The following is a 27,207-nucleotide window of genomic DNA, read 5'->3' as shown; positions in this document are numbered from 1 at the left end:
TAAATGGAAAGACCTTTTCTCCACTAATGATGAAACAGTTCAGTGGGATGTTACTCATATGAATAACTATATAAATGTACCGTTAAAACGCAACTTCGTTCATTTTATTGTAAGGTTTTTCATGATATTGTTGGTTTAAATGCATTCTTATTCAAGATTTTAAAAATAGAACACCCAGAGTGTATGTTTTGTAGAACAGGAAACTACTGTTCATTTATTTGTACAATAACGTAAAACACTACCTTTATGGAAAAAATTGTTGGATTTTATAGCGGAAAAGACCAACAAAGTATACACCTTTTCGCCTTTTGATATGATGTTTGGTGTAAATAATGACTTAGAATTTCGTGCATGTATAATTTTTTTTTGTATTTCTTTGTCTTAAGTTCTATATTTATAGATGTAGATTTCAAGGTTCAACTTTGAATTTTGATGCATTTATGGCTTTAGTAAAGTATAAACAGAAAACTGAATATGCTATAGCACAAAAGAAAGGTAAATTGCAATGTCATTTGAGGAAGTGGTCCATGCTTTTGTAATGGTTGATCCTCTACTTTTATATATCTCATAGACATCCATCTTCTTTTGTTATTCCATTATGGCAGATATTTTAATGTGATTTGTTTACTGAACCCTTTTTATTGCTATAGGCTGGTCATTTGTACATTGTTTATATTGTGTGTTTAGTTTGTTTTATGGTTGCATTAAGGAATAAAAAGAGAAAAAATATTTAGTTAGTGTCTTGCTGGTGGACCTTTTTTTGTTTTGTTTTGTTTTGTTTTGTTTTGTTTTGTTTTGTTTTGTTTTGTTTTGTTTTTTTGCTCGTAACGAGCTCATGGGCCGTAGGCCTATTACTGTATGATTCTTGACCTGTATGACTCGTAAACCTTTAAAAGAAAAAACAAACAAACAGACAAAAACTTGCCGAGCTCTGTGAGCTGTATGGTGTCGAGGTCGGGAGATTTCTCCATTGTGGACACAGAGCTTGAAATCTGTTTCGATATCTACAAACAAGAAATAATGAAATTTCTTAACGGCAGTACCTTCAATTTGCGTCAAAATGTAGGTGTATTTCACCCCTGGGATAAGCATTCTATTCGGTGGTATCAGCCTGAACGAGAGCGCCTACTTCATCTTCAATATATCCACCATGTCCGCCACAACGCAGACGACTGAAAACATCGAATATGTGATGACATATCTGAAGGTTAGATATTGAACCTCAGGCAGGCAGGAACAGAATATCTATTTCTGGTATTTTTTCTCATTTTTTTTCAACATAGATATTAAAGATAATAGTTAAACGAAGAGTCCCTTTTTGGCAATGACATTACGTCCCGTTTTAGAAGTACCTTATGATAGCAGAAAGAAATTAGTGTGTCTCGGAAATATCTACGAGTCTATACGCTAATTTCTAAAGAAGCAATGTTTTGAAGGGGATCTTTGTGAATTTCGCACCTTATGGAACCAAACTCAATTTTCATTGAATGATGCCTCTGTTTTGTTTTGCTTTTCACTGGAATTTCATTACTTTAAGAGTTTACTGTATCGAACTACTAAAATGAATACCAAAAAAAAAAAATGTCAAAAAGTCAATCTGATGAAAAAAAAATAGTATAACATTTTGTAAAGAAACTTCGATTGTTTGACAATTCACTGGACACCGAGACAAGTTTAAGTGGAATTTACCCCATATATGTAATATCTTCGATTGAAATGGTGGCTTTACTCGTCAGTGAACTTTGAGGAAAATCGGAAAGCCCTTTGAAAGGTTTGAATCTGTTCAGTTTATATTTCTGGGTATGAGGGTTACAATATGTGATAACACAGCAGGACTGTGGGATGAACATCTAGAGAAAATATAAAGAGAATTCAACTTATTTTCATTTTTCTACCACATTGAAAGAACACTTATATAGGGAAGGCAGGGGAGTAATATTGACCTTGTCATATGTCAGTAACAAGTAGAAGGAATTTGAACTTTTTATTAAGAAATGAAGATTTTGTTTTAATACTTCTCATTATGTCTATTCATCATTGCTCTTCTGTGGCATCACCAACTGTTGTTGTTATTTTAATTTTAGGCGTGTATCATTCGTTGATGAATATTTACGCAACTGGTATAGTCTTATTTAGCCTTCTTTCATGACGGTCATGAATTTAACCTAAATTTTATCAATTCATAACATTCAAACGGACTGTGCGATTTTCCTCAAGCTTCAATAGTTTGTAATACTACAATACCTATCGATTGAATATACTCTCTAAAAAAAATCGAGTGAAAATTTTCACTCTAAAAAGAGTGAATACAAAAAAGAGTGAATTTCGAGTGAAATCGGAATGAATTTTGAGTGGAAATGCTCATTTTCACTCATTTTGGAGTGACGTCAGGGATCACTCGAAGATTTGGGAGTGATCCCTGACGTCACTCCAAAAATGAGTGAAAATGAGCATTTTCACTCAAAATTCACTCCAATTTCACTCGAAATTCACTCTTTTTTGTATTCACTCTTTTTAGAGTGAAAATTTTCACTCGATTTTTTTAGAGAGTACATGCATAATATCATAGTCGAAGTAAATTTCCCTTTAATCTTGACGATACGTCCCATTCCTGTTCACATCATCCCACTAAATTTCAAACATATCAGGATCTAAACAGTGCAGCTGGCACAAAACTTCAAAGACCAATTCCAGTCGACCCCGAGTTAACCGATTCTGTGATTGTCGAAGTTCTTTACGCGCCCGACGCTCCTCCGAGCGATTCGAACCCGTATAGACGCCCAGTCTTCTTGGATCTTGACAGTGTTCTCCTCGGTTTGCGAACGTAAGTGGCGTCCATTCCATTTTCTCTTGATAATACTTAGTAAGTGTGAATTTATATTGTGCAGCGTCTATAGGAATATATACTCTACTGCCCATAACAATATGATAGAAATCACAGAATGACAAACAGATGATATTGTAGTAAACAAATAACATGAATTAATTCTTAACCCAAAATCTTACAATACATTAAGTTTAAAGTAACTGATAATGACATAAATCAATCTAATTCACAAAAACAAAATATCTGTGAAGTAGGCCGAGGTGTGTTGCAACATGGCTATGGAAAACTTTCCTAGGATCGACGAGTTTTAAGAAGATTTTTGAATATTTTGATTCTTTTCCTCGTCATTAAATATCAAGGATAATTGCGTTCTTTCACAATTCAATAGAAGCATCCTTCTCTTGAGTACAAACGTAGGAAAAAAGTAAACTACTCTTCCTTTGATGAACGAAAGAAAAAGAAAGACCATTACTAGGAACATATATATATATATATATATATATATATATATATATATAAATATCCTGATCAAGACATCGTTTATATTGATTTCAGGTTCTCAACACTTGTTTTTCAAACGGATACCATAATTTGGACCTGACATACATGATAATTATCATACTGAAATGGATACAATCTATCCAAGGGGAACGCAAGTTCTTGGTTTGTTTTATTTTCATTATTATTATCTTCCGTTATCTTCTTGTAGACATAAGAACAGGTGGAAACAAATCTATTGTTATAGAACTCAAAGAACGTTTGTGCCGTCACTATTTGATTGATGTCACATTGTCCCGAAAGTCACGCAAGATGGCCGAACGATTATGAAATGGTAAATTTCGTCCAAAGTCGCTCCTAACTTGGTTAAAGCCGAAGCACGAGCCGAAGCACGGTGCTTATACAAGGTCACATTATGACACCTGAACCACATACACTATGATAGAAGACCACACGAAGATTGGAATCTTTGATATTTAAATCAGCCATTTTACATCTTTGGACTACTTTTTGGCTTCCCAAATATTTTGCTCCGCCCACCAAGTTGCTGCCGGAGCCTGAGAAAACCTATCGCGGTCAATCCATGGCTTTATTAAGATTGCCTCACGAATGACAAGAAAAAAGTTTACACGAGGATGGTTTAGTTTGAAACGTTCCTTTATCGTGTGTCCAGTTTTGCTCAGTTTCTGGACAGTGTGACGCCTGCATTTAGTGTCTGTCTCTTAAAATCCGGGTTATAATTGATATCCACTACTCACTAGATGATTGATTAAGAATGTTTGTTTATATTTACTTAATTTGGTGTGTGTATGTGTGTGGGTGTTGCAGTTTTTATCCGGACTGCGCCTTAGAAGTGGAACCTTCCGTGGAAGCATTAACGTTTACAAACAACAACACGTGTCTTTTGGCTGCGTCAAACTTTCAAACAGCTTTAGAGAATGCCGTGATGAAGGGAGAGAGTTGCGAATCGCAGAGACTTGAAGGAGTCTACCAGGATGAATACGGAGCTTGCTTCTGTGAGTATACATAATTATGATATCGTGTATGGATGCCTTCTCTGCGTCACCCATGACCCAACACACAAGATTGTAATCATACACTGCACCGTTGGCAGGTGTAGACATGTCCAACTGTTTATTGAGTGATCGACTATCATGTTTTGAACACCGATCTATTTAGAGCCTTTTTTGTTTGTTGTTGTTGTTTATTTATCCTGCTGTATGCTACATTTCTTCTAGAATATTTCTTTCAATCTCTCTAGCTGCTCCAAGCATTGTACATGTATCCGGCAATCAGACCGGGGACCCCGGAGACCCAGTTCTGCTATTTTGTGAGACTTCTGGTTCCCCTAGCCCCATCGTGTCATGGCAACCCCAGATGGGAATCTCTCAAGGTAGCCAGGACGAACCTATCACGACACTCTCGTTTACTCTGCAGAATGGCACTGATACCACGTGAGTTTAAAGTCATGTCCCTCTTTTTAAGGGTATATGTGATCCATACACACAGCAAAAGAAGAAAGAAAAAAAAGAAGAAAGTAAACACTTTTTTTTCAACTTCATCTTTTTCATAGATTATTTGGCTAATAATAATGTTTTATATACCATGTTAAAGGAAATGTAATTGGCTATTAACCTAGTAGGTCAAAAAGGGAAACTTTAAGCGTGAGTAAACACATTCATTTTTCTCTTCCAAGGCACAAAAGTAAAAATTGCAAACAAGGACAAGCTGTTATTCAAGCGAATGTATATGTGTTCTTCCATTAACAATGAGAAAAAAAAAACTAATTTATCACAATAAGAATGAAAATTAGTTTGCAATCTCTACAATATCTCTGTAACCCGCAAAAGATAAAGAATAACAAACAATAATGGAAAAAAATCTAGAATCTTCAGTCAAATTCATAGTTAAAACACAATGGAGAAGAAGCAATGGTAACAAAGATGGTAGAAATTTGAAATATTCCAAATTAAGAATTTTTTTTTGTCTGATAAATTCTGTTCATTTTATCACCTTTGTTGCGTATTCCCTGTGTCATTTAAAGTTTGAGTTGACAAAAAAATCTCATGTTCCCCCCCCCTTCAGTTTCCCCACTATGGTTTTGTTTGAGAATATAAAGGGAAACAAGGGAACGGAAACATATTTCTGCTATTTCATTCATGTCTCTCATTGCTTTTAATTGGTCATTTGTTTTCATTTCGGTCTTGAGGGGCATTTGCAAACGAATTTCAATATGTCAACTTCTGCAATTTTTACTCTTCTGCCTTTTTGTCTGAAGAAACAAACGAATGTGTTCACTCATGCGTGAAATTTCCCTTTATATAAACCTACCAGGTTGATAGCCAATTAAATAACCTTTAATATGGTATCTTGTCATTTCTTCTTCTACTTCAGATTTACCTGCTCTGCAACAAACCTGGCCGGTATGGCTTCTGCGCAGGTGCATGTAACGGCGAGAGGTGAGAAATGTAATTTTGAAGAGAGCAGGAAAGTCTAATAAGTTTTATACAATCCACGTAAATCCTTTTACAAGATGCACTTTTCTGTCTCATGAAGGCTATACCCTGTGAACTGTAATCGTAATAGTAATAAAATGTCAAAGATATGACTGCTCGGCAGTAGGACTGTAGGACTGTTGCATTTTGCAATTGCCCATTTGAAATGATGTTATTATTTGTGCTCAAATCATTTTACATATTCTATTGTTGTTTTTCCCATGTTTGTATGTGTGTTTTTTATGATTTTATTAATTCATTGTTCAAATTCAAGTTCAAGTTCATATTTATTCGTTTTTTTCCACAAAATACAAACATAAACGTAAATCTCACTTTCTTGAGTGACAGAAACAATGCATACAATTGTACAAAGAAGACAACAATAAAAGAAAAAACTAACTGTAGCGATACATTGCAATAATTGCTAAGATAACGAAAGTGAAATAGTTTTCAATATATGCACTGTGTGAAATAAAACGGAGGGACCCGCTAAAAAGACAAAGCTTGTAGACTGTGGGTCCCTCTTGTATTAAAAGCCCGATGCAAAAATTGAATTGAAAACAACAACAAATCGGCACAAAAAGTTTTGTCACAAAAAAAAAGTTTGGCAGCCCACTAAGAGACAGACGAACAAACAGTTATACATAAAACAACAACAAACAGAGTATTGAGCATAAAACAGGACTGGGACAGCAACAAGACTACTTATAGAGAAAAAAAACTGACTAGACGACACAAGAGGAAACAAGACTATAGCGTGATAAAGAGGTAACATAATAGACAGGAATATGCAACAAAGACAACGATCCTCGGAGGTTTGAGGAAGAAAGAGAAGAAGAAAAAGAAGAAGAAAAAAAAACTATAGAACAAACCCTTCTACTGCGAAGTATAGGTTAAAGAAGATCTTATAGTCAAGGTTTAAGCAATAGTAACAATAATAAAGAGAACGGCAATACAGATATTGCGGACGAGTAACAAAGTAAGCCTATAAACTAATCTGATTCTGGGAGTCGTCATAAGATTGTAAAAGAAAAGACTTTAATCTCCTTTTAAATGAGTATATAGAAGGAGCAGATTTTGAATCATGACTCAGGGAATTCCAATAATTTGGCCCAGTATAGATAAGTGTATTCTTTGCTAGAATCGTTCGAAGAAGTGGTAAATGAAACTCGTTAGAGCGTCGGGTGGGCTAATTATGGAAAAATTGATTTTTTGAAACGTAGAACCAAAGATAGGTGGGAGTAAACTGTTATCATACATGTACATAAATTGACCTAAATTAAATAAAAATAATTCGTTGATTTTTAATAGCTTATAACAGTCAAACAATGCATTTGTATGTGAATGTGTACACTAGGTGTAGGAGAATTAGAAATGATACGGAGGGCTGTAGAGCCCACTAATGTCAAAATCGCCCACTAATGTCAAAACAACCACTAATGTCATAACACGTCGACAACAAATGTCAAAACAACCACTAATGTCATATCACGTCGACGACAAATGTCATAACAACCACTAATGTCATAACACGTCGACGACAAATGTCAAAACAACCACTAATGTCATAACACGTCGACGACAAATGTCAAAATTTCCAAATTTTCTGCAAAATGTCATGACGCGTCACAAGGGCGGATCGAGGAATTCCATAAAGGGGAGGCGCCTTTACAAAATCAAAGGCTGGCGCGACCCTCGCCCCCCCCCCCCATTTTCTTATTTTCATTTCTGTTGTGTTGACAAAATAAAGAGAGGGGGACACTAAAGGGGGATGCGCCCCCTCTAAATCCGCGATTGCGTCAACCACAAATATCAATATTGGATTAACCACAAATGTCATAACACGTCGACAACAAATGTCATAACGCGACACAGGGCCGGATCCATGAATTCCGTAAAGGAAGGGGGGGGGGGGGGGGCTTTACAAATTCAAAGGCTGGCGCGACCCCCTTTTCTTATTTTTGTTTCTGTCGGTTTAACCTAATATAGTGAGGGTGCACGAGAGGGGGAAGCCCCCCCCCCCACCCCCCTCTCGAGTCATCATTGCGTCAACCACATAAATGGAAAAACTCATTGCTTGCATTACAGGGGCGGATTTAGGAATTTTGTAAAGGGGAGGGGTCTTTACAAAGTCAAAGGCTGGCGCGACCTTCCCCCCTCCCCATTTTCTTCTTTTTTATTTTTGTTGTGTTGACGGAATTAAGAGAGGGGCTCTAAAGGGGGATGCGCCCTCTCTCAATCAACGATTGCGTCAACCACAAATCAAAATCGGGGATTAACCACAAATGCAATAACACGTCGACCACAAATGTCATAACGCGTCACAGGGGTGGATCCAGGAATTCCGTAAAGGGGGGGGGGGGGGGGCTTTACAAAATCCAAGGCTGGCGCGACACTCCCATCCCCCCATTTCTTATTTTTGTTTCTGTTGTTTTAACCTAATAATTACAGTGAGGGTGCACCAGAGGAGGATGCGCCCCCTCTCGACCCATCATTGCGTCAACCACAAATATCAAAACTCATTGCTTGCATTACGGGGGCAGATCCATGAATTTCGTAAAGGGGAGGCGGCTTTACTAAATAAAAGGCTGGCGCGACCTTTGCCCCCCCCCCCCCCCCATTTTCTTATTTTTATTTTTGTTGTGTTGAAAAAATAAAGAGAGGGGGCACTAAATGGGGATGCGCCCCCTCTAAATCCGCGATTGCGTCAACCACATTAACACGTCGACCACAAATAACGCGTCACAGGGGCGGATCCAGGAAATCCGTAAAGGGGGGGGGGGGGCGTCTGTACAAAATCAAAGGCTGGCGCGACCCACATTTTCTTATTTTTGTTTCTGTTGTTTTAACCTAATATAGTGATGGTGCACGAGAGGGGGAAACGCCCCCTCTGGATCCATCATTGCTTCAACCACTTATGGTAAAACTCATTCCTTGCATTACAGGGGCGGATCCAGAAATTTTGTAAAGGGGAGGCGCCGTTACAAAGTCAAAGGCTGGCGCGACCCTCCCCCTTCCCATTTTCTTCTTTTTATTTCTGTTGTGTTGACCAAATAAAGAGATGGGCACTAAAGGGGGATGCGCCCCCTCTCAATCCACGATTGCGTCAACCACAAGTCAAAATCGGGGATTAACCACAAATGTCATAACATGTCGACCACAAATGTCATATCACGTCACAGGGGCGGATCCAGGAAATCCGTAAAGGGGGGGGGGGGGGGGCTTTACAAAATCAAAGGATGGCGCGACACCCCCCCCCTATTTCTTATTTTTGTTTCTGTTGTTTTAACCGAATAATTATAGTGAGGGTGCACCAGAGGGGGATGCGCCCCCTCTCGATCCATCATTGCGTCAACCACAAATATCAAAACTCATTGCTTGCCTTACGGGGGCGGATCCAGGAATTCCGTAAAGGGGAGGCGGCTTTACAAAATAAAAGGCTGGCGCGACCTTCGCCCCCCCCCCCCCCATTTTCTTATTTTTATTTCTCTTGTGTTGAAAAGATCAAGAGAGGGGGCACTAAAGGGGGATGCGCTCCCTCTAAATCCGCGATTGCGTCAACCACAAATATCAATATTGGATTCACCCATAGAGCTGCATTTACAGTTCTATGGATTAACCACAAATGTCATAACACGTCACAGGGGCGGATCCAGGAAATCCGTAAAGGGGGGGAGGCGCCTGTTCAAAATCAAAGGCTGGCGCGACCCCTTTTTCTTTTTTTTTTTGTTTCTGGTAGTTTAACCTAATATATTGAGGGTGCACGAGAGGGGGAAGCGCCCCCTCTCGATCCATCATTGCTTCAACCACATATGGAAAAACTCATTGCTTGCATTACAGGGGCGTATCCAGAAATTTTGTAAAGAGGAGGCGTCTTTACAAAGTCAAAGGCTGGCGCGACCTTCCCCTCCCCATTTTCTTCTTTTTATTTCTGTTGTCTTGTCCAAATAAAGAGATTGGCACTAAAGGGGGATGAGCCCCCTCTCAATCCACAATTGCGTCAACCACAAGTCAAAATCGGGGATTAGCCACAAATGTCATAACACGTCGACCACAAATGTCATAACCCGTCACAGGGGTGGATCCAGGAATTCCGTTCGGGGGTAGGGGGGGGGGCCTTTACAAGATCAAAGGCTGGCGAGAAACTCCCCCCCCCCCCATTTCTTATTTTTGTTTCTGTTGTTTTAACCTAATAATCATAATAATCATTGATAGATTTTGTAAAGGCACCTCCCCTCCACGGAATTCCTGGATACGCGCCTGTAATGCAAGCAATGAGTTTGGTCATTTGTTGTTGACGCAATCATGGATCGAGAGGGGGCGCATCCCTCATGGTGCCCCCTCTATATATTTTATTAAAACAAGAGAAAATGAAAAGAAGAAAATGGGGTGGTGTCGCGTGAGCCTTTGATTTTGTAAAGGCGCCTCCCTGTCACGGAATTCCTGGATACGCCCCTGTAATGTAAGCAATGAGTTTGTTCATTTGTTGTTGACGCAATGATGGATCGAGAGGGGGCGCATCCCCCATGGTGCCCGAAAAGAAGAAAATGGGGTGGTGTCTCGTGAGCTTTTGATAGATTTTATAAAGGCACCTCCCCTCCACGGAATTCCTGGATACGCGCCTGTAATGCAAGCAATGAGTTTGGTCATTTGTTGTTGACGCAATCATGGATCGAGAGGGGGCGCATTCCTCATGGTGCCCCCTCTATATATTTTATTAAAACAAGAGAAAATGAAAAGAAGAAAATGGGGTGGTGTCGCGTGAGCCTTTGATTTTGTAAAGGCGCCTCCCTGTCACGGAATTCCTGGATACGCCCCTGTAATGTAAGCAATGGGTTTGGTCATTTGTTGTTGACGCAATCATGGATCGAGAGGGGGCGCATCCCCCATGGTGCCCGAAAAGAAGAAAATGGGGTGATGTCGTGTGAGCCTTTGATTTTGTAAAGGCGCCTCCCCTTCACGGAATTCCTGGATACGACCCTGTAATGCAAGCAATGAATTTTTCCATGTGTAGTTGACGCAATGATGGATCGAGAGGGGGCGCTTCCCCCTCTGGTTCACCCTCACTATGTTAAGTTAAAACAACAGAAACAAAAATAAGAAAAGGGGGGTCGCGCCAGCCTTTGATTTTGTAAAGCCCCCCCCCCCCCTTTATGGAATTACTGGATCCGCCCCTGTGACGCGTTATGACATTATTTTGTGTTCGAAGTGTTATGACATTTGTGGTTAATCCAATATTGACATTTGCGGTTGACGCAATCGCGGATTTAGAGGAGGCTCACCCCCCCCCCCTTAGTGCCCCCTGTCTTTATTTTGTCAACACAACAAATAAAAAGAAGAAAAGGGGGAGGGTCGCGCCAGCCTTTCATTTTGTAAAGGCGCCCCTCCCTTTGTGGAATTCCTGGATCCGCCCCTGTAATGCAAGCAATGAGTTTTTCCATTTGTGGTTGACGCAATGATGGATCGAAAGAGGCCGCATCCCCCTCTGGTGCACCCTCACTATAATTATTCGATTAAAACATCAGAAACAAAAATGAGAAATGGGGGGGGGGAGGAAGTGTCGCGCCAGCCTTTGATTTTGTAAAGGCGACAACCCCCCCCCCCCCCCTTTACGGAATTCCTGGATCCGCCCCTGTGACGCGATATGATATTGTGGTCGACGTGTTATGACATTTGTGGTTAATTCCCGATTTTGACTTTTGGTTAACGCAATCGCGGATTATGAGGGGGCGCATCCCCCTTTAGTGCCCCTCTCTCTATTTTGTCAACAAAACAGAAATAAAAAGAAGCAAATGGGGAGGGGGGAAGGTCACGCCACTCTTTAACTTTCTTGTAAAGAATTACGCCTCCCCTTTACAAAATTCCTGGATCCGCCCCCATAATTTCAAGCAATGAATTTTCCCATTTGTCGTTGACGCAACGATGGATCGAGAGGGGGCGCTTCCCCGTCTAATGCACCCTCACTATATTAGGTTAAACCAACAGAAACAAAAATAAGAAAATGGGGGGGGGGGGGTTTCGCCAGCCTTTGATTTTGTGAAAGCGCCCCTCCCCCCTTTACGGAATTCCTGGATCCACCCCTGTGACGCGTTATGACATTTTGTGGTCGACGTGTTTTGACATTGTGGTTAATCCCCGATTTTGACATTTGTGGTTGACGCAATCGCGGATTGAGAGGAGGCGCAACCCCCTTTAGTGCCCCTCTCTTTATTTCGTCAACACAAAGAAATAAGAAGAAGAAAATGGGGAGGGGGAGGGTCGCGCCAGCCTTTGACTTTGTAAAGACGCCTCCCCTTTACAAAATTCCTGGATCCGCCCCTGTTTATGCAAGCAATGAGTTTTTCCATATGTGGTTGACGCAATGATGAATCGAGAGGGGGCGCTTCCCCTTCTGGTGCACCCTCACTACATTAGGTTAAAACAACAGAAACAAAAATAAGAAAAGGGGGGTCGCGCCAGCCTTTGATTTTGTAAAGCTCCCCCCCCCCTTCTCTCTCTCTCTCTTTACGAAATTACTGGATCCGCCCCTGTGACGCGTTATGACATTTGTGTTCAAAGTGTTATGACATTTGTGGTTAATCCAGTATTTACATTTGCGGTTGACGCAATCGCGGATTTAGAGGAGGCGCACTCCCCCCCCCCCCCCCACCCCCTTATTGCCCGTGTCTTTATTTTGTCAACACAACAGAAATAAAAAGAAGAAAACGGGGAGGGTCGCGCCAGCATTTCATTTTGTAAAGGCGCCCCTCCCCTTTGTGGAATGCCTGGATCCGCCCCTGTAATGCAAGCAATGAGTTTTTCCATTTGTGGTTGACGCAATGATGGATCGAGAGGGGCCGCATCCCCCTCTGGTGCACCCTCACTATAGTTATTCGGTTAAAACAGCAGAAACAAAAATAAGGAATGGGGGGGGGGGGGGGGGGGGAGTGTCGCGCCAGCCTTTGGTTTTGTGAAGGCGCCCCCTCCCCCTTTACGGAATTCCTGGACCCGCCCCTGTGACGCGATATGACATTTGTGATAGTCCCTATATAGTTGTGCATATTTCATCTTTTTTCCCATATTTTTCCCATATTTTTTCTTCATGTCAAACATTGTATTGCCATGGTAATAGCATTCTTTAACGATAATCATGGAGATTGTTTATTCCAATACCTTACTCGGGATATGGGCGTTTGATTTGGGATATGGCACATGTGACTATTAGTGAGCAGAGTGTACAGTTGTTCAATGTTGAGCAGCCGCAGCGGTACATTGCCATGGTCGTTTTTTGCTTTGTTTTTTTTTTTTTTTCCCCAAAAGAAAGCATGCAGTATAATCGTTGCTGGTTGGGCTGGCTCCCTGGGTATTGGGTTGGGTTGGGTACGTTGAGTTAGATATTTAGTTATTTATGATTTTTTTTCTTTTTATCTTCTTCTCTTTCTTTCTCTCTCTCTCTCTCTCTATTTTGCAGTTCTGTTTTGTTAATTGTCCAAATATAATGAAGTCAAAATGAAATGCTGTAAGGGAATATATATGGTTTATATGGAAACTTTAAATTTATGCATTGTGCGTTAACTGCATGTATTTTTAAGTAAGTCAGGTTTTGATGTCTGTAGCCATTCAAGAGTTGACAAACATATGTGCAATGTATTATTAATATTCTTTCTCAGTTTTGTTATGTAGAAAATGGCCTCTGATATTTGAATGGAATAAGAAAGATTGGTAGTTATACATATAAATTGTATCTTAATTGACACTTACAAAGAAACGGTTGTTTTGTTTTTGTTTTTGTTTAAATGTATGCCTGTTAATGAAATTTGTATTTTTTTATATTGTAAACTGACTGTTTTGGGTGCACCAGGTGGGTTGGGGAGGATGGCCTGAGGGCCCAAGTCATTTAGTTGGCTCTTTCCAGACCCGGGCTGCCCAACCTGGTGCACCCTTACCACTCCAGTGTATGTTCTGATTTCGAAATATGTATTATGAAATTTCTGAATGAAAGCCGAATAAATAATAATAATGATAATGACGTTATGACATTTGTGGCTAATTCCCGATTTTGACTTTTGGTTGACGCAATCGCGGATTATGAGGGGGCGCATCCCCCTTCAGTTCCCCTCTCTTTAATTTGTCAACACAACAGAAATAAATAGAAGAAAATGGGGAGGGGGGAAGGTCACGCCAGCCTTTCACTTTCTTGTAAAGGCGTACGCCTCCCCTTTACAAAAATCGTAGATCCGCCCCCATAATTTCAAGAAATGAGTCTTCCCATTACCGCAACGATGGATCGAGAGGGGGCGCTTCCCCCTCTGGCGCACCCTCACTATATTAACTTAAACAAACAGAAAAAAAATAAGAAAAGGTGGGGGGGGGGGGGGGGGGGTCGCGCCAGCCTTTGATTTTGTAAAGCCCTCCCCCCCCCCCCCCCCCCCCCCCCCCCCCCATTTACGGAATTCCTGGATCCGGCCCTGTGACGCGTTATGACATTTGTGGTCGAAGTGTTATGACATTTGTGGTTAGGTGGTAGAAGGTTTCACGGTGCACCACGTATTCTTTCTGGAGTATCTGAGTGGCCCTGAAAAGGGCCTACCCAATCCCGACGTTTCGGCATGTTCTCGCCGTTCTCGGCGCCACTCACATACTCCAGAAAGAATACGTGGTGCACCGTGAAGCCTTCTTCCACTCAACGTTCTGCCACCACGGAAGCCTTCAAAGATTTCAACATTTGTGGTTAATCAAATATTGACATTTGCGGTTGACGCAATCGCGGATTTAGAGGAGGCGAACCCCCCCCCCCCTCCTTAGAGCCCCCTCTCTTTATTTCGTCAACACAACAAAAATAAAAAGAAGAAAACGGGGAGGGTCGCGCCAGCCTTTCATGTTGTAAAGGCGCCCCTACCCTTTACGGAATTCCTGGATCCGCCCCTCTATTGGAAGCAATGGGTTTTTCCATTTATGGTTGACGCAATGATGGATCGAGAGGGGCCGCATCCCCCTCTGGTGCACCCTCAATGTAATTAGTATGTTAAAACAACATAAACAAAAATAAGAAATTGGGGGGCGGGGGTGTCGCGCCAGCCTTTAATTTTGTAAAGGCGCCCCCCCCCCCTTCCCCCTTGACGGCATTCCTGGATTCACCCCTGTGACGCGATATGACATTTGTGGTCGACGGGTTATGACATTTGTGGTTAATCCAATACTGATATTTGTGATTGACACAATCGCAGATTTAGAGGGGGCGCATCCTCCTTAAGTGCCCCCTCTCTTTATTGTGTCAACACAACAGAAATAAAAAGAAGAAAATTGGGGAGGGGGCGAGGGTCGCGCCAGCCTTTGATTTTGTAAAGGCGCCTCCCCTTTGTGGAATTCCTGGATCCGCCCTTGTGACGCGTCATGACATTGCAGTAAATTTGGAAATTTTGACATTTGTCGTCGACGTGTTATGACATTAGTGGTTAATCCGATTTTGACATTTGTCGTCGACGTGTTATGACATTTGCAGTAAAAATGGAAATTTTGACATTTGTCGTCGACGCGTTATGACATTAGTGGTTGATCCGATTTTGACATTTGTCGTCGACGTGTTATGACATAGGTGGTTGTTTTGACATTTGTCGTCGACGTGTTATGACATTAGTGGTTGTTTTGACATTTGTCGTCGACGTGTTATGACATTAGTGGTTGTTTTGACATTAGTGGGCTCTACAAGGGCTTTCTTTTGCAGTAATAACACTCTATTCAGCAGCGTCTGATGAGTATGGCCCCCAAACTAAAATTCCATAATTAAGGTAAGGGAGTATCAAAGAGGAGTACAACACTAGTAAGGTCTGTTCAGGAATATAAAATTTCAGTCTGTTCATAACACCTATATTGCGAGAAATAATTTTGCAGATATGATCAATATGTATTTTCCAAGAAAGTTTATCTACAAAAATACCAAGAAATTTAGAATATGACACACTTTCTAAATTACAATCATTCAGAACTATTTCTGAATTCAAAGAATCAACAGTATTGCTGAAAAGCATTATTTTGTTTTTTGAACATTCAATGATAACTTGTTAGCTCTGACCCAGTTGGTCACTTTTTTTCAATTCCGTATTAACTTGTTGAACAAGGACATCGATATCGTTATGGGCAAGAAAAACAATGGTATCATCAGCAAAGTGTATAAAAGAAAGTAACTCTGAAACAGAGGAAAAATCATTGATATAAATCATGAATAACAGCGGCCCTAAAAGACTTCCCTGTGGAACGCCACACTTAACATCTCTTATAACTGAATTCTTATCTTTCATTGAAACAAACTGTTTTCTGTTAGCTAAATGACTCTTGAACCACTCCAAGGCCTTCCCGCGTATTCCATAGTGCGATAACTTATGGAGTAATATGTTATGATTAATTGTTTCGAAGGCCTTGGAGAAGTCCAAAAATATACTAATTAAATTAGAATGGTTATCAGTTGCATTAACAACTTTATCAATAAAATGAAGAACTGCGTGGATGGTACTATGTTTTTCTCGAAAACCAAACTGGCAATTTGTGAATATTTTGTGCACATTAAAAAAATTGATAATTCTGGTGTATATTATTTTTTCTAAAACTTTCGACAACGAAGATAATAAAGAAATTGGACGATAATTGCTGACATCCAAATTATTACCTTTCTTAAATATTGGAATTACTTAAGCCAATTTCATTTTTATCAGGAAACATACCATTATAAATTGACAGATTAAAAATGTGAGCCAAGGGATCTGCAACTGATGATATGACACCTTTAAGGATACAATTATCTATATCATCATAACCGGAACTACGTTTGTTTGTTAAGGAGGATACAATGTCGATAATCTCTTATCTATTTGTTGGAGTTTAAAAAAAAATAGAATTGGGGTTACACTGGTCTAAAAATTCAGTAAAATTCTGTTCTGTAGCCGGAATACCATGAGCAAACGTTTCACCTATTTTTGAAAAATATGAATTAAAAACATTTGCAATATCAACAGGGTCATGAATTATTTCGTCATCCCACTTTATTTCACCAATTTCTGTTTTTTTTTTTTTGTTCGAAATATTCATGGCCTGTTTTAAAACTTTCCAGGTATTCTTGATATCAGACTTGATCCTAAACAGCTGCTGAGAATAATACCTTTTCTTTTCCAAACGTAAAATCCTGGTTAATGTGTTTTTATATGATGTATATCTGTTCTTTGTTCGTTCAGTTTTTTCCATTTTGTATTTATAGTTCAATCGATTTTTTTCTATTAATTGAACGAAGAATTGATTTTGAAATCCATGGTAACCTAGGTGTCTTTTTATAATCCATTTTACTTTTTTGCTTTGGAATAATAACATCCAAAAGAAAATTAAACAATTCCATAAAATTATCAAAAGACTCATTAACATCATCACTTTCATACACTCGTGACCAATCAGCATTATCAAGAGCGGCATCAAAACTGGCTAACTTTTCACATGAAATTCTGTGTTTGAATAAAGGAGATGAAGGTTTTGCGTCATTGACTAAAGTTTTCAAAGTAAAGTGAGTCATGATTGGGAAATGGTCGGTCACATCTGAAAGAACTATAAAAGATTCGGGAAGGGGTAAGATATTGCAAAACAAGTTGTCAATTAGAGTAGCAGAGTGATCCGTGATGCGAGTCGATTTGGAAATGAGTGGCAGAAAGGATAAAGACAAAAGTGTTTCGAGAAACTCGTTGGGGATATGATCATTTCCAGATTTTAGCAAATCAATATTATAATCACCCAGAAGAAAGCAATCCTTATTTCGAAAAACTTGGTTTTTTAATAGGTCAGAAAGATAAGTCAGAAAATCTAAAATATCTGAATTTGGAGGTCTGTATATTATGCCCAATAACACTTTCCTACATCCTGGGATATAAATTTCTACGAAAAGAGATTCTACAGTGTTATCCATTCTAGATATGTCGTTGTTAACAATACATTTGTAAATACTTGATACGTAAAATGCCACACCGCCTCCACTTCTGTCCGATCTATTACTGACAAACATATTGTATCCGTCATTGCAAAGGAATCTTCCGTAGTGGAAGTCAACCAGGTTTCGCTAAGTTTAATGACAGAAAGTGATTGGCTAGCATCGGATTCTAATAAAAACTTTAACTCATCGAAATGCTTATTCAAACTTCTTATATTTAAATGCAACAGAGAAAACGTGTCTTTAGAGAAACTAAAATACATATCACTACATTGATTTACTGTTATGTAATTACATGACATATTCAAATTTAAATCATTAGTAAAATCATAGGGCAGTTCATTTACTGCTGAATTAAGATTATCGGCAACTAAGTTGTGGTCCCACACCGTCGTCCAGATATTTTGTTTTCTTCACTTAATGAAATGAGTAAAACAGTTTGCACGGTTTGAGTTCGGAATTACTCAGACAATGATCCAAAACTAAACTGAGATGACGGCACTCTCTTGTTACCAAAAAGACGTTTTTACGGGATCTTTACAAATGCAAAGTGGCGACGTCTTGAAGGAAGCGATTACAGTTATAACCTTATCAGTATTGAATGCTATTATTTGTGTTGCTCAGTGCCCCGTTGCATAAAAGTTACTATTGTGGTAACTTTGCCATCCAGTGGTAACTACCATGGCAACAATACTCAACAGCCAATCACAATCAAGAATTCCATGGAAGTTACCAATGGATGGCAAAGTTACCGCAATAGTAACTTTTATGCAACGGGGCCCAGGTTCAAGTTTCCAAGATTTCATTTCGCTCTTTGTTTCCTCTTCGGTCCTCTTGATAGATTATTGATGCAGTGGTTTAGAAACTGATGTCATAAACTTTCGCGAGGAGGGAAAGAAATAGACGGCACTTGAAATTGGGTGCTGGGAACACTGAGATTCCAATGAAATCTTGAATCTACAACTTGAACAATGGAACATATTTACACTTTGATTAATACTGTGAGTAACCGGAAACAAATTATACACATCTTCGCTTAATAATGGTCGAAACTGGGACAACATTTTGACAAATACATATCATAACTTAACAGCGTGAGGATCATTTTATCATTTCCTTATTCCACTTACCCCCATTAAAGTGGTTACACACATAGATAATGATTTATTGCCCTTCAACTGTGGTCGCCAGTCAACGGACATGTCAATAAGTTTATAGTAGTCAGAAGTTACTTATTCACCATTGTGCATTTTACTTTATGATGAGCCTACTTGATATATCTATTGGCTTCTTCAACCATGGATTTGATGTGATAAACACCATATACCACATAATGCTACTACTGGTGATTGGTTACAGCTTCCTGCCTGCGTTCGGAAGTGAGTGGGGCATTTGGTACCTTGACCTTTGAATCTACCCCAATTGGCGAGACTGCGGACAGCCTCGAATCGTGTCAAGATTACAGCAGAAATAGTAAGTCACAATGACACTTCATATTCAATAATTGTGTACCTTTTTGAGCAATGGTTTCATCCTTAAAATGGAATGCAAATTAAATGTATGAATTATGTGAACTGAGCGAATGCAGCCATTTTAGAAGACCTTATTAGCAAAAAATAATTAAATAAGTAAATAGGTAAGTTGATAAATGAATAAATAGTTACGAATTTTAAAAAGGTTTTGGTAATGGATCGCTGTGTGAAAAGATTACTGCATTATTTAAATGAAATGTATGTTGCATCACAGACAATACTCTGAGCCTTATGGACAAAGGTAATATAGTGTAAAAAACAACAACAACAGTGCAAAAAAAAAAACACAAGCACACACACAACCAACAGTTGATCACACACAAAAAAGAAGCAAGGAAAAAAAAAGAAACGCGAAGACATTACGACACAATGAATGTCAAAGAGGAGGGATAAGGGGCAAAAGAGCAAGGAAGAAGGGTCTTTAAACATGCCATTCAATTGCCAGGGCATGTGAAAGTACGGACGTTATTACATGAACAATTTAGTATCATTGTTCAGTGCTTCGTGTAAAGCAGCGCAAAGATTACGTGATCAGGCGCCAAGTAACACATTTGGCTGTGTAGCGAGAAAGGCGATTGTAGATACGCAATTCACGGTATAGCTGGTATAATGGGAAATAGAAATTAAATACAGTAATAGCAACAGTAGAAATGATTTTCATCTGAATTCAAAGCGATGATGACATATTACAACAACGTTCACAGAAATTGGAAGCGTGGGCCCTACCTGAATCCAACCATAATAAATGACAGCAATCCTGCTGGAACAAAACAGTGTCCCACAGTGTAAATCACAATGTGAAACACAGTGTGAACACATTGTGAACACAGTGTAAAGTATCTACACACTGTCAAATCCGAAATGTTTAACATTGTGAAAACATTGTGAATCATAAATTTACCTTGTGAAATGCAGCATTACTATCCCATGTGAACTCTGTGTTAAAAACCACAGCGCAGTGCGAAATCATCTTCACACTGCTGAATTCGATCGTTTTCATCTAGACAATTAATTTGACTACATTGTGAACACACTGTGGGACCGTGTTCTCTCCAGTATGGAAGGTCTACAACTACAATAGTGATAAATATGACGGTTTGTCAAAAAAAAAGAAGAAGATATAAATAACAGATGCCAGTGATTCTAAATGTAGGCCTCCATCGCAAACCATAATATTTACATTCTTTTAGCCCTCTGTAACTCCTTGAACATTAAATCATCATTCTTTTTCCGAATGTTATGAATAGTCACGGTCTTATTTAGGTTCTTTCAAATAAGTAATGTCCCCTCAAATAGACGCCATTTCCTTGGACATTGCATTTCAAGGTATAACGTAGCTTATAAACCATGAACGAGTTCATGGGTAAAACATCCAGGTTTTTAATTCACGATTCCCTTTTAAAAAGTCCAGAGTTTTGCCAACTGTTCCAATAGATATTGTTATATACAGCGTGGGCTTGACCTTGTTCATTGTTTGTTTGTTTTTTTTTGACGTCTGTTTTCAGCCTATTTGCCACGCGCCAGACGACAGTGTATGGGCGATCTCCTCTCGCCAGCCATGTGGGGAGAACTAATGATAAGCGATTGCTTCACCGACAACGATGACGTGAACGACGTTCTTCAAGACTTAGCGCTGGTGAGATTTAAATCGTGTAGTTGTGCTTTCAGTCTATGCGTCAAAACCTATGATCCTTCATTTTGCGGGTCTAATTCCTGTTGAAATGTCATGGTGAAACATACAAGCATGCGCTTGCTCATAACGTGTAGTATACAGCGTGCAATGTGTAGCATGTAGCATGTGACATGTATAGTGAAGTGGGTAGCGCCTGCCAGAAGTATCATGAATCACCTGATGTCGAATATTGATCGATGACTGGAGTTAATATCTGTCTTCTCTCACAGGCTGCAGTTACTCCGGAGAACGTGAAGGCGTATTCCAGTGATTTGGCGGAAGCAACTGAAGATGGCAACGAGATAGACGCCTCTGGGCTTGTTGCCATAGCAACTGCTCTCTCCAGCATTGTAGCCATTCGCAACTCATCGTCGGAGGTATATATGGCAATGCTTACCCAAGATCCATCATGGATATTATCTACAGTTTGTCAATTTTATTTCCATCTCTTGGTTACATTTTGTGAGCCCGTTTACATCCTTAATATTTCTGCAGTTTCGGAATAGAACTGTTACAATTTATTTGTAATCTAACCATTGTATTCTCCTGGCATTTTTTTTTTTTGTTGTTGTTGTTGTTGTTGATGTTGTATCCCAACTACGAAAAAATAGGAAAAGCTGTTGACTAGACCACATTCTTTTCTTTTCTTTTTCTCCCGTCACTGGCAACATTTTAGTTGACCGCAAACGTAATACGAGTGGTGGACAATGTGCTCACTGTCGACAACGATGAGTTCGTGCATTCGGTTGAATTCGAAGCGCCAATTCAAATCCTGTACGCCTTGGAGGACCAGGTTACCCTCTTTCTGACAGAGGGACCTGGCAACAATCTCACTGTCATTGGTAAGAACTTGACGGTGGTGGCGCTACAACTCCCCAAGGAGTCGCTGGTGCTGGGTCTCGGTTTTGCTGCTTTCTCGGCCGATGGTTTCAGAGGAGATAGTCGGTATTTCGAAAAAGTGGTAGAAAACGGGACTATGATTTACTTCGACACGGAAGATATCCCGAGACCTGAGACTGACGCCTCCATTTACCTCCCAGAGGGCATATTGGACTTTCTTCCGCAAGGTAAATCTTCTCCTTATACTGTCTTGTCATCTTCAATGGATTAACGATTGGTGGTTTTCAGTAATTCCTTAATTGATATCGTTAGTTTTCGGAAGAAACTCATCTATTGCTGCTGTTCATGAAATGATGATTGTGTATCGATGATGATAAGCAACAAAACTCAAGGGAAACGCTATGGTCTTTATGTTTGGAGGATTTATTTGTGTCTTATTGTCCCCGCCGAACGAGTTCGAGCAGGGGACTATGAAACGGGCTCCGTACGTGTGTGTGTCCATGTGTCCGTGCGTCCGTGCGTCCGTCCGTCCGCCCGTGTGTGTGTCCGTGTGTGATCAAAATGTTCAATTTGCTACTTCTCTGTCATTTATGAGCCAATTTTGATTCTGTTTGCTTTATATGATAGCACTACATGGGAGCTTTGAAACTTCTACACAGAATTTCAGTTGTGACCTTTGACCTTGACCTTTGACCTATATTGTACATTTTGCTACAAAATGCTACTCCTTCGCCATTTCTAACCCGATTTTGATTCCGTTTGCTTTATATAATGGCACTAGGTGAGGGCTTCAAAACGTCTTCACAGAATTTTGACCTTTGACTTCTTTGACCTTTGACCTTGATTTTTTACGTATATTGTACATTTTGCTACAAAATGCTACTCCTTCGCCATTTCTAACCCGATTTCGATTCCGTTCGCTTTATGTGATGGCTCTAGGTGAGGGCTTCAAAACTTCTACACAGAATTTTGACCTTTGACTTCTTTGACCTTTCACCTTGATTTTCGACCTGTATTGTACATTCTGCTACAAAATGCTACTCCTTCGCCATTTCTAACCCGATTTCGATTCCGTTTACTTTATGTCATGACACTAGGTGAGGGCTCCAAAACTCCTACACAGAATTTTGACCTTTGACTTTGACCTTTGACCTTGATTTTTTACCTATATTGTACATTTTGCTACAAAATGCTACTTCCGGCGGGGACATATATATTACGCACCGCGTAATTTCTACTTTTCCTTGTTTATTTGTGATGTAGTCTTGTGTTTAAGATTAGAGTATGAAAAGGTCGACAGACGAGAATTGTTCGCTTTCTTTTGTGCCAATGGAAATCAAGCACATCCGTCTACATCATAGGAACGGATTATTAGACTTCCAGAATATAAGTGATTCATAGCTTCCACGAGTTAAAGATCCAACTTCACTCTTTGCGAAATGCATAAGTCTGTTTAACACACTTCCCTGAAACGGGTGTATGATATCGAGCCATTGTGTCCAACAAAGAATGCCCGATGATAAGACATCGTTACCAAATTAAATAGACTTACGTGAGTCACGTGCAGGCCAGGAGTCAACTAGCCTTCTTTACAAAGTAATATTTCCAGAGTACCAATCATCATTCTATGTACCAAACTAAATCTTCTCACTCTGTTCCTATACAGACAAAGACAACGTCCCCATCAGTTTCTTTGTTTTCAAGCAAAGTAAGTTGTTTCAACAGTACGATATTGGTCCGGGGCGTCGCCTGACTGTTGGCACGAGTGTAATTTCGGCTACAGTTGAGGGTGTCATAATCAAGGGGCTACCAGCCGGCCAAGAAGTGGAAACCGTATTCTTGGAACGTAATGTGAGTAAAACTAATCACGGAAGGCATTAACAGTCATTCACTGAAACATATTTTCAGTAAGGTGTATGCGCGTAATATAGAGTGTACTTCAGATCAAGTTGAAGAAGTATGGCCTGATGGCCTTGTAGTGCGCTACCTATTGTAATAAAATATTGACGTTGGACGATGACACAGTCTTGTGTCATGACAATCAGGCTGAATTAGATACAGAAACAACAAACTTCGTTACTTATCCCGACATATTTACCCATCCAGCCGATACTTGTTTCCTCGGGGTAATTGTTAATGTACAGTTACATTTTTAGTTGGAACATTACACGTCAGACAGTCAGAATTCACATACAAGGACGAACAATATATTTTCTCTGTTCTTATTTACTGCCCATTGTCCCTACAGCACCTTTTGCATGTAATGATTGTCATACCCAGTCGAGAACAACGAGGTACTAGTAGTTTACTATAGATTTGATTTATTATTTATGTACGACGTAGACACTTAATTATATTTTCTGCTTTCACAGCAACCCAAATAAGTTTGGAAATACGTACACAAATGTGTGCACTTGATATTTTTTAACATACATGAATATATAATTGTATATATCATAGACATTGTTCTTTATTCATTATTTCGTGTGCAAAGATTTCCCATGATGCTCCGCTAAGTAGAATATTACTGCTAAAGATGTATCTCTTATTTTTTACCATTTGCCCTTTTTTCGGAAACAACCAATCATACTCACTGGTGAAAGGATGCCGCGCTGTGGTGCATTGGATATGCACAAATTGTCAGGAAAGAAATAGAAATAGATCAAGTCTGTGATCACTACCTACTACACTGTTAATTGCGATGCATTCCGATGGCAGAGGCGTCATTAAAGTAGTACTCTGCAGAGGGCTTGCTGGTCCAGATCTACTAAGTATTACTCTGTTCATATGACGGTGTAACGCAGGTCACACTGCAAGGCGAACAGGTGGACAGTCGGACGTGTGTGTTTTGGGAGGAGACGAGTTTGGGAGGACGATGGTCATCCGAAGGGTGTCGAAGAGAGGATCTACCCGACGTTGACGGCATTCGTTGTCTCTGTGATCATCTCACCAGTTTCGCTGTGCTTCTGGTAAGATCGACTTTTTTTTGAGGGGGGAGGGGGCATCTTACGCCGTTATTATGTGGCTATGTATCGATACGAATCTGAATTTCAATCAGGATGAATTTTGTCAGTACATGCCACTTAGATGAATCAAATCAACCTAAAGTAGGTCATGACTGAAGCAATTTAATAGTTGGTGATTTCTGTCATTACTGAGTTTAGTGCTGATGTAGTTCTGGATGTATTATTTTGTTGCACGAGATCACATGTTTGATACAAAGATTTTTGCTAAATTAGTTGATCATCTAAACATCATAAAAGTCTAGGTGGTGCTGTGTATTTTTCATTTACTAGTTCTGTAATGATAGTGCCGGTGATACACTACAATACAATACGATGCAATATAATACAATAATCGCAGTTTGATAATAATTTTTTTAAAGTTTTTTTTTACATCCCTTTGCATTACACTAAGACGCAACAGCCATCCGAATAAATTCACGTCATATCTATTCAATTTTTCTTTGATTATTAAGTGACTGATTAATTAATAGTTGATAGTAAACGCTAATGACGTAATGCTGTATTACAGAAGGAAAATGTCTATACACGAGACATCCCAAACAATTCGCGTTGTAAAGAATCATGGTTACTATTGTCATTGTCAACGCCGTCATCATTATCAGCCATCATTACTATAATAATCAGCTATCCTTATTAGTGAGTGTAGTCAGATTCAGCTCTTCCTTTTACCTGTGGCCATCCATACAGTAATGTTTTACAGTGGTGAGAAAGTTTCCATGGAGCCTAATGATTGATGAGGATAGAGTCATCTTTAACTTGCTTGTATCTTGGTGTTATATATTTGTATTATAATGTATTATGTGTTTATGTATTTATTTATCTTTCATTTCATTGATTGATTGATTGATTGATTGATTGATTAGTCTATCTATTCGTTCATGATCTATCTATACATCTAAATATCTGTCTATCTATTTTGTTGTATAGGACATTTCTGGGGATATCGGGCACCGTGCTCTCGACTTACTCGGCATCATCGGTTGCGTTATCTCTATCGTATGTCTCGCCATCACAATCGTCACATATCTGAGCATGAAGTAGGTTTTCGGCGATCTCGGTGTGGGTGATCAACCTTTTTGGTCTTAGATACACAATATATCTTTATTCTTTTCTTGTTGTTATTTTTTGTCGTCGTATGTTGTGGTAGACGTATGCAAGAATTAATGAACATTGAAAATGTGAGCGCTGTAAAGCATTAAGTGTGAAGGAACAAAATGTCACAGGTAATAAATAGGCTAGTTATTTTGGCTGGATTTGCAGTTCGTCAGCAAATACTGTTACAAAAGCAAAGGGAGTTAAACACGTTTAATCTGGGTAATAATCTCGAATTTGCAATATCGATTTCAATGCCATCTTGCACTTTATTCTTATATCTTACCTGTCAGGAAACTCCGCTCCAATCAGCCTCAGCAGATTCTACTCAACCTCTGTCTCGCTTTATTCGGTCTCTACTTCGTCTTCGTCATCGGAATCGACCGACGATACCCTACGGCGGGTTGCGTGATCGTTGGCCTGCTCATCCACTACTTCCTCCTTGCTTCCATGTGCTGGATGGCAGTCGAGGCCGCCATCATGTATCTCCAATTCGTTAAGGTTTTCAACACCCACGTGTCGAAGTTTATGCTGAAGGCCTGTTTCTGTGCGTGGGGTAAGTTACGCAGTCCGTCTCCTTACCTGTATCCATTATACTGTCTGCAATCTGAAGCTAATTTTACACAAGTACAAGTCAACGATCATGGTTTACAATAAATTATCATGTATTGCCACCGTCTGAACTCACTTGTTTAAAAGAGCGAGCGATTGTAACATATATCGCAGCAAAGCTATCTCTTCTTTCGTACCTCGGGAACGTTTTGCTCGTTTCTCTGAAAAGAGATTTATTACTGTCGCTTTTAACGCGGACTGCATCAAGAGGGGTGAAGTTTGTTTTCCCAATGATGCGAGCTAAGTATCATGTGGCACTCAATACTTTAGTTGCTATTAATTCTTGCAGAATATAACTGTAGGCCCTAGTAATTGTGCTAGACTGGTATTGAAATACAAACGATACATTTGTCTCATCGAAAGTATATGATAGATATCAACTGAAAATGGTCGGGACTCTTCTCTCTACCGGACGCGACTGTTCGAGAGTGGTCGTGAACCGAAATTACGCATAATCCAATATGCCTCTATTAAAGGTACCTTCTTTGGGATTACGTTTTTCACGAAAGAAAATAAATCATCACAATAAACTCTTCAAAATCTGATATTCGAAGAATATCTGCTCGCATTTTGGAATAACTGAAAACTGAACGCATCTATAATACTTTCTTCTTCTTCTTTTTTTGAATTATCGGATGAACCCCTTGATGACACCTTGCAGATTATTGAGTT

At 39.6% G+C, this 27,207-nt stretch overlaps 1 protein-coding gene across 1 annotated transcript in view; it reads left to right on the top strand.

Annotated features, from left to right (window-relative positions):
• LOC139722896 (adhesion G-protein coupled receptor G6-like) overlaps nucleotides 1-27,207 on the top strand; it is a 36,785-nt gene that overhangs the window by 7,500 nt on the left and 2,078 nt on the right. The window contains exons 2-12 of the mRNA XM_071634176.1: nucleotides 4,587-4,779; nucleotides 5,720-5,784; nucleotides 19,115-19,234; nucleotides 20,799-20,929; nucleotides 21,196-21,342; nucleotides 21,642-22,052; nucleotides 22,261-22,275; nucleotides 23,483-23,656; nucleotides 24,610-24,774; nucleotides 25,759-25,868; nucleotides 26,217-26,479. Coding sequence (XP_071490277.1) covers nucleotides 4,587-4,779; nucleotides 5,720-5,784; nucleotides 19,115-19,234; nucleotides 20,799-20,929; nucleotides 21,196-21,342; nucleotides 21,642-22,052; nucleotides 22,261-22,275; nucleotides 23,483-23,656; nucleotides 24,610-24,774; nucleotides 25,759-25,868; nucleotides 26,217-26,479 — 1,794 coding nt within the window. The remainder of the gene's footprint in view (nucleotides 1-4,586; nucleotides 4,780-5,719; nucleotides 5,785-19,114; nucleotides 19,235-20,798; nucleotides 20,930-21,195; nucleotides 21,343-21,641; nucleotides 22,053-22,260; nucleotides 22,276-23,482; nucleotides 23,657-24,609; nucleotides 24,775-25,758; nucleotides 25,869-26,216; nucleotides 26,480-27,207) is intronic.

The sequence above is a fragment of the Diadema antillarum genome, unplaced genomic scaffold (genome assembly GCF_040938485.1).
Source record: "Diadema antillarum isolate AM-2024a unplaced genomic scaffold, OU_Dant_1.0 scf00000176, whole genome shotgun sequence".
In the NCBI taxonomy this organism is placed as follows: Eukaryota; Metazoa; Echinodermata; class Echinoidea; order Diadematoida; family Diadematidae; genus Diadema; species Diadema antillarum.
The sequence above is the reverse complement of the archived record's forward strand: the minus strand, read 5'-3'. Positions and strand labels throughout refer to the sequence as shown.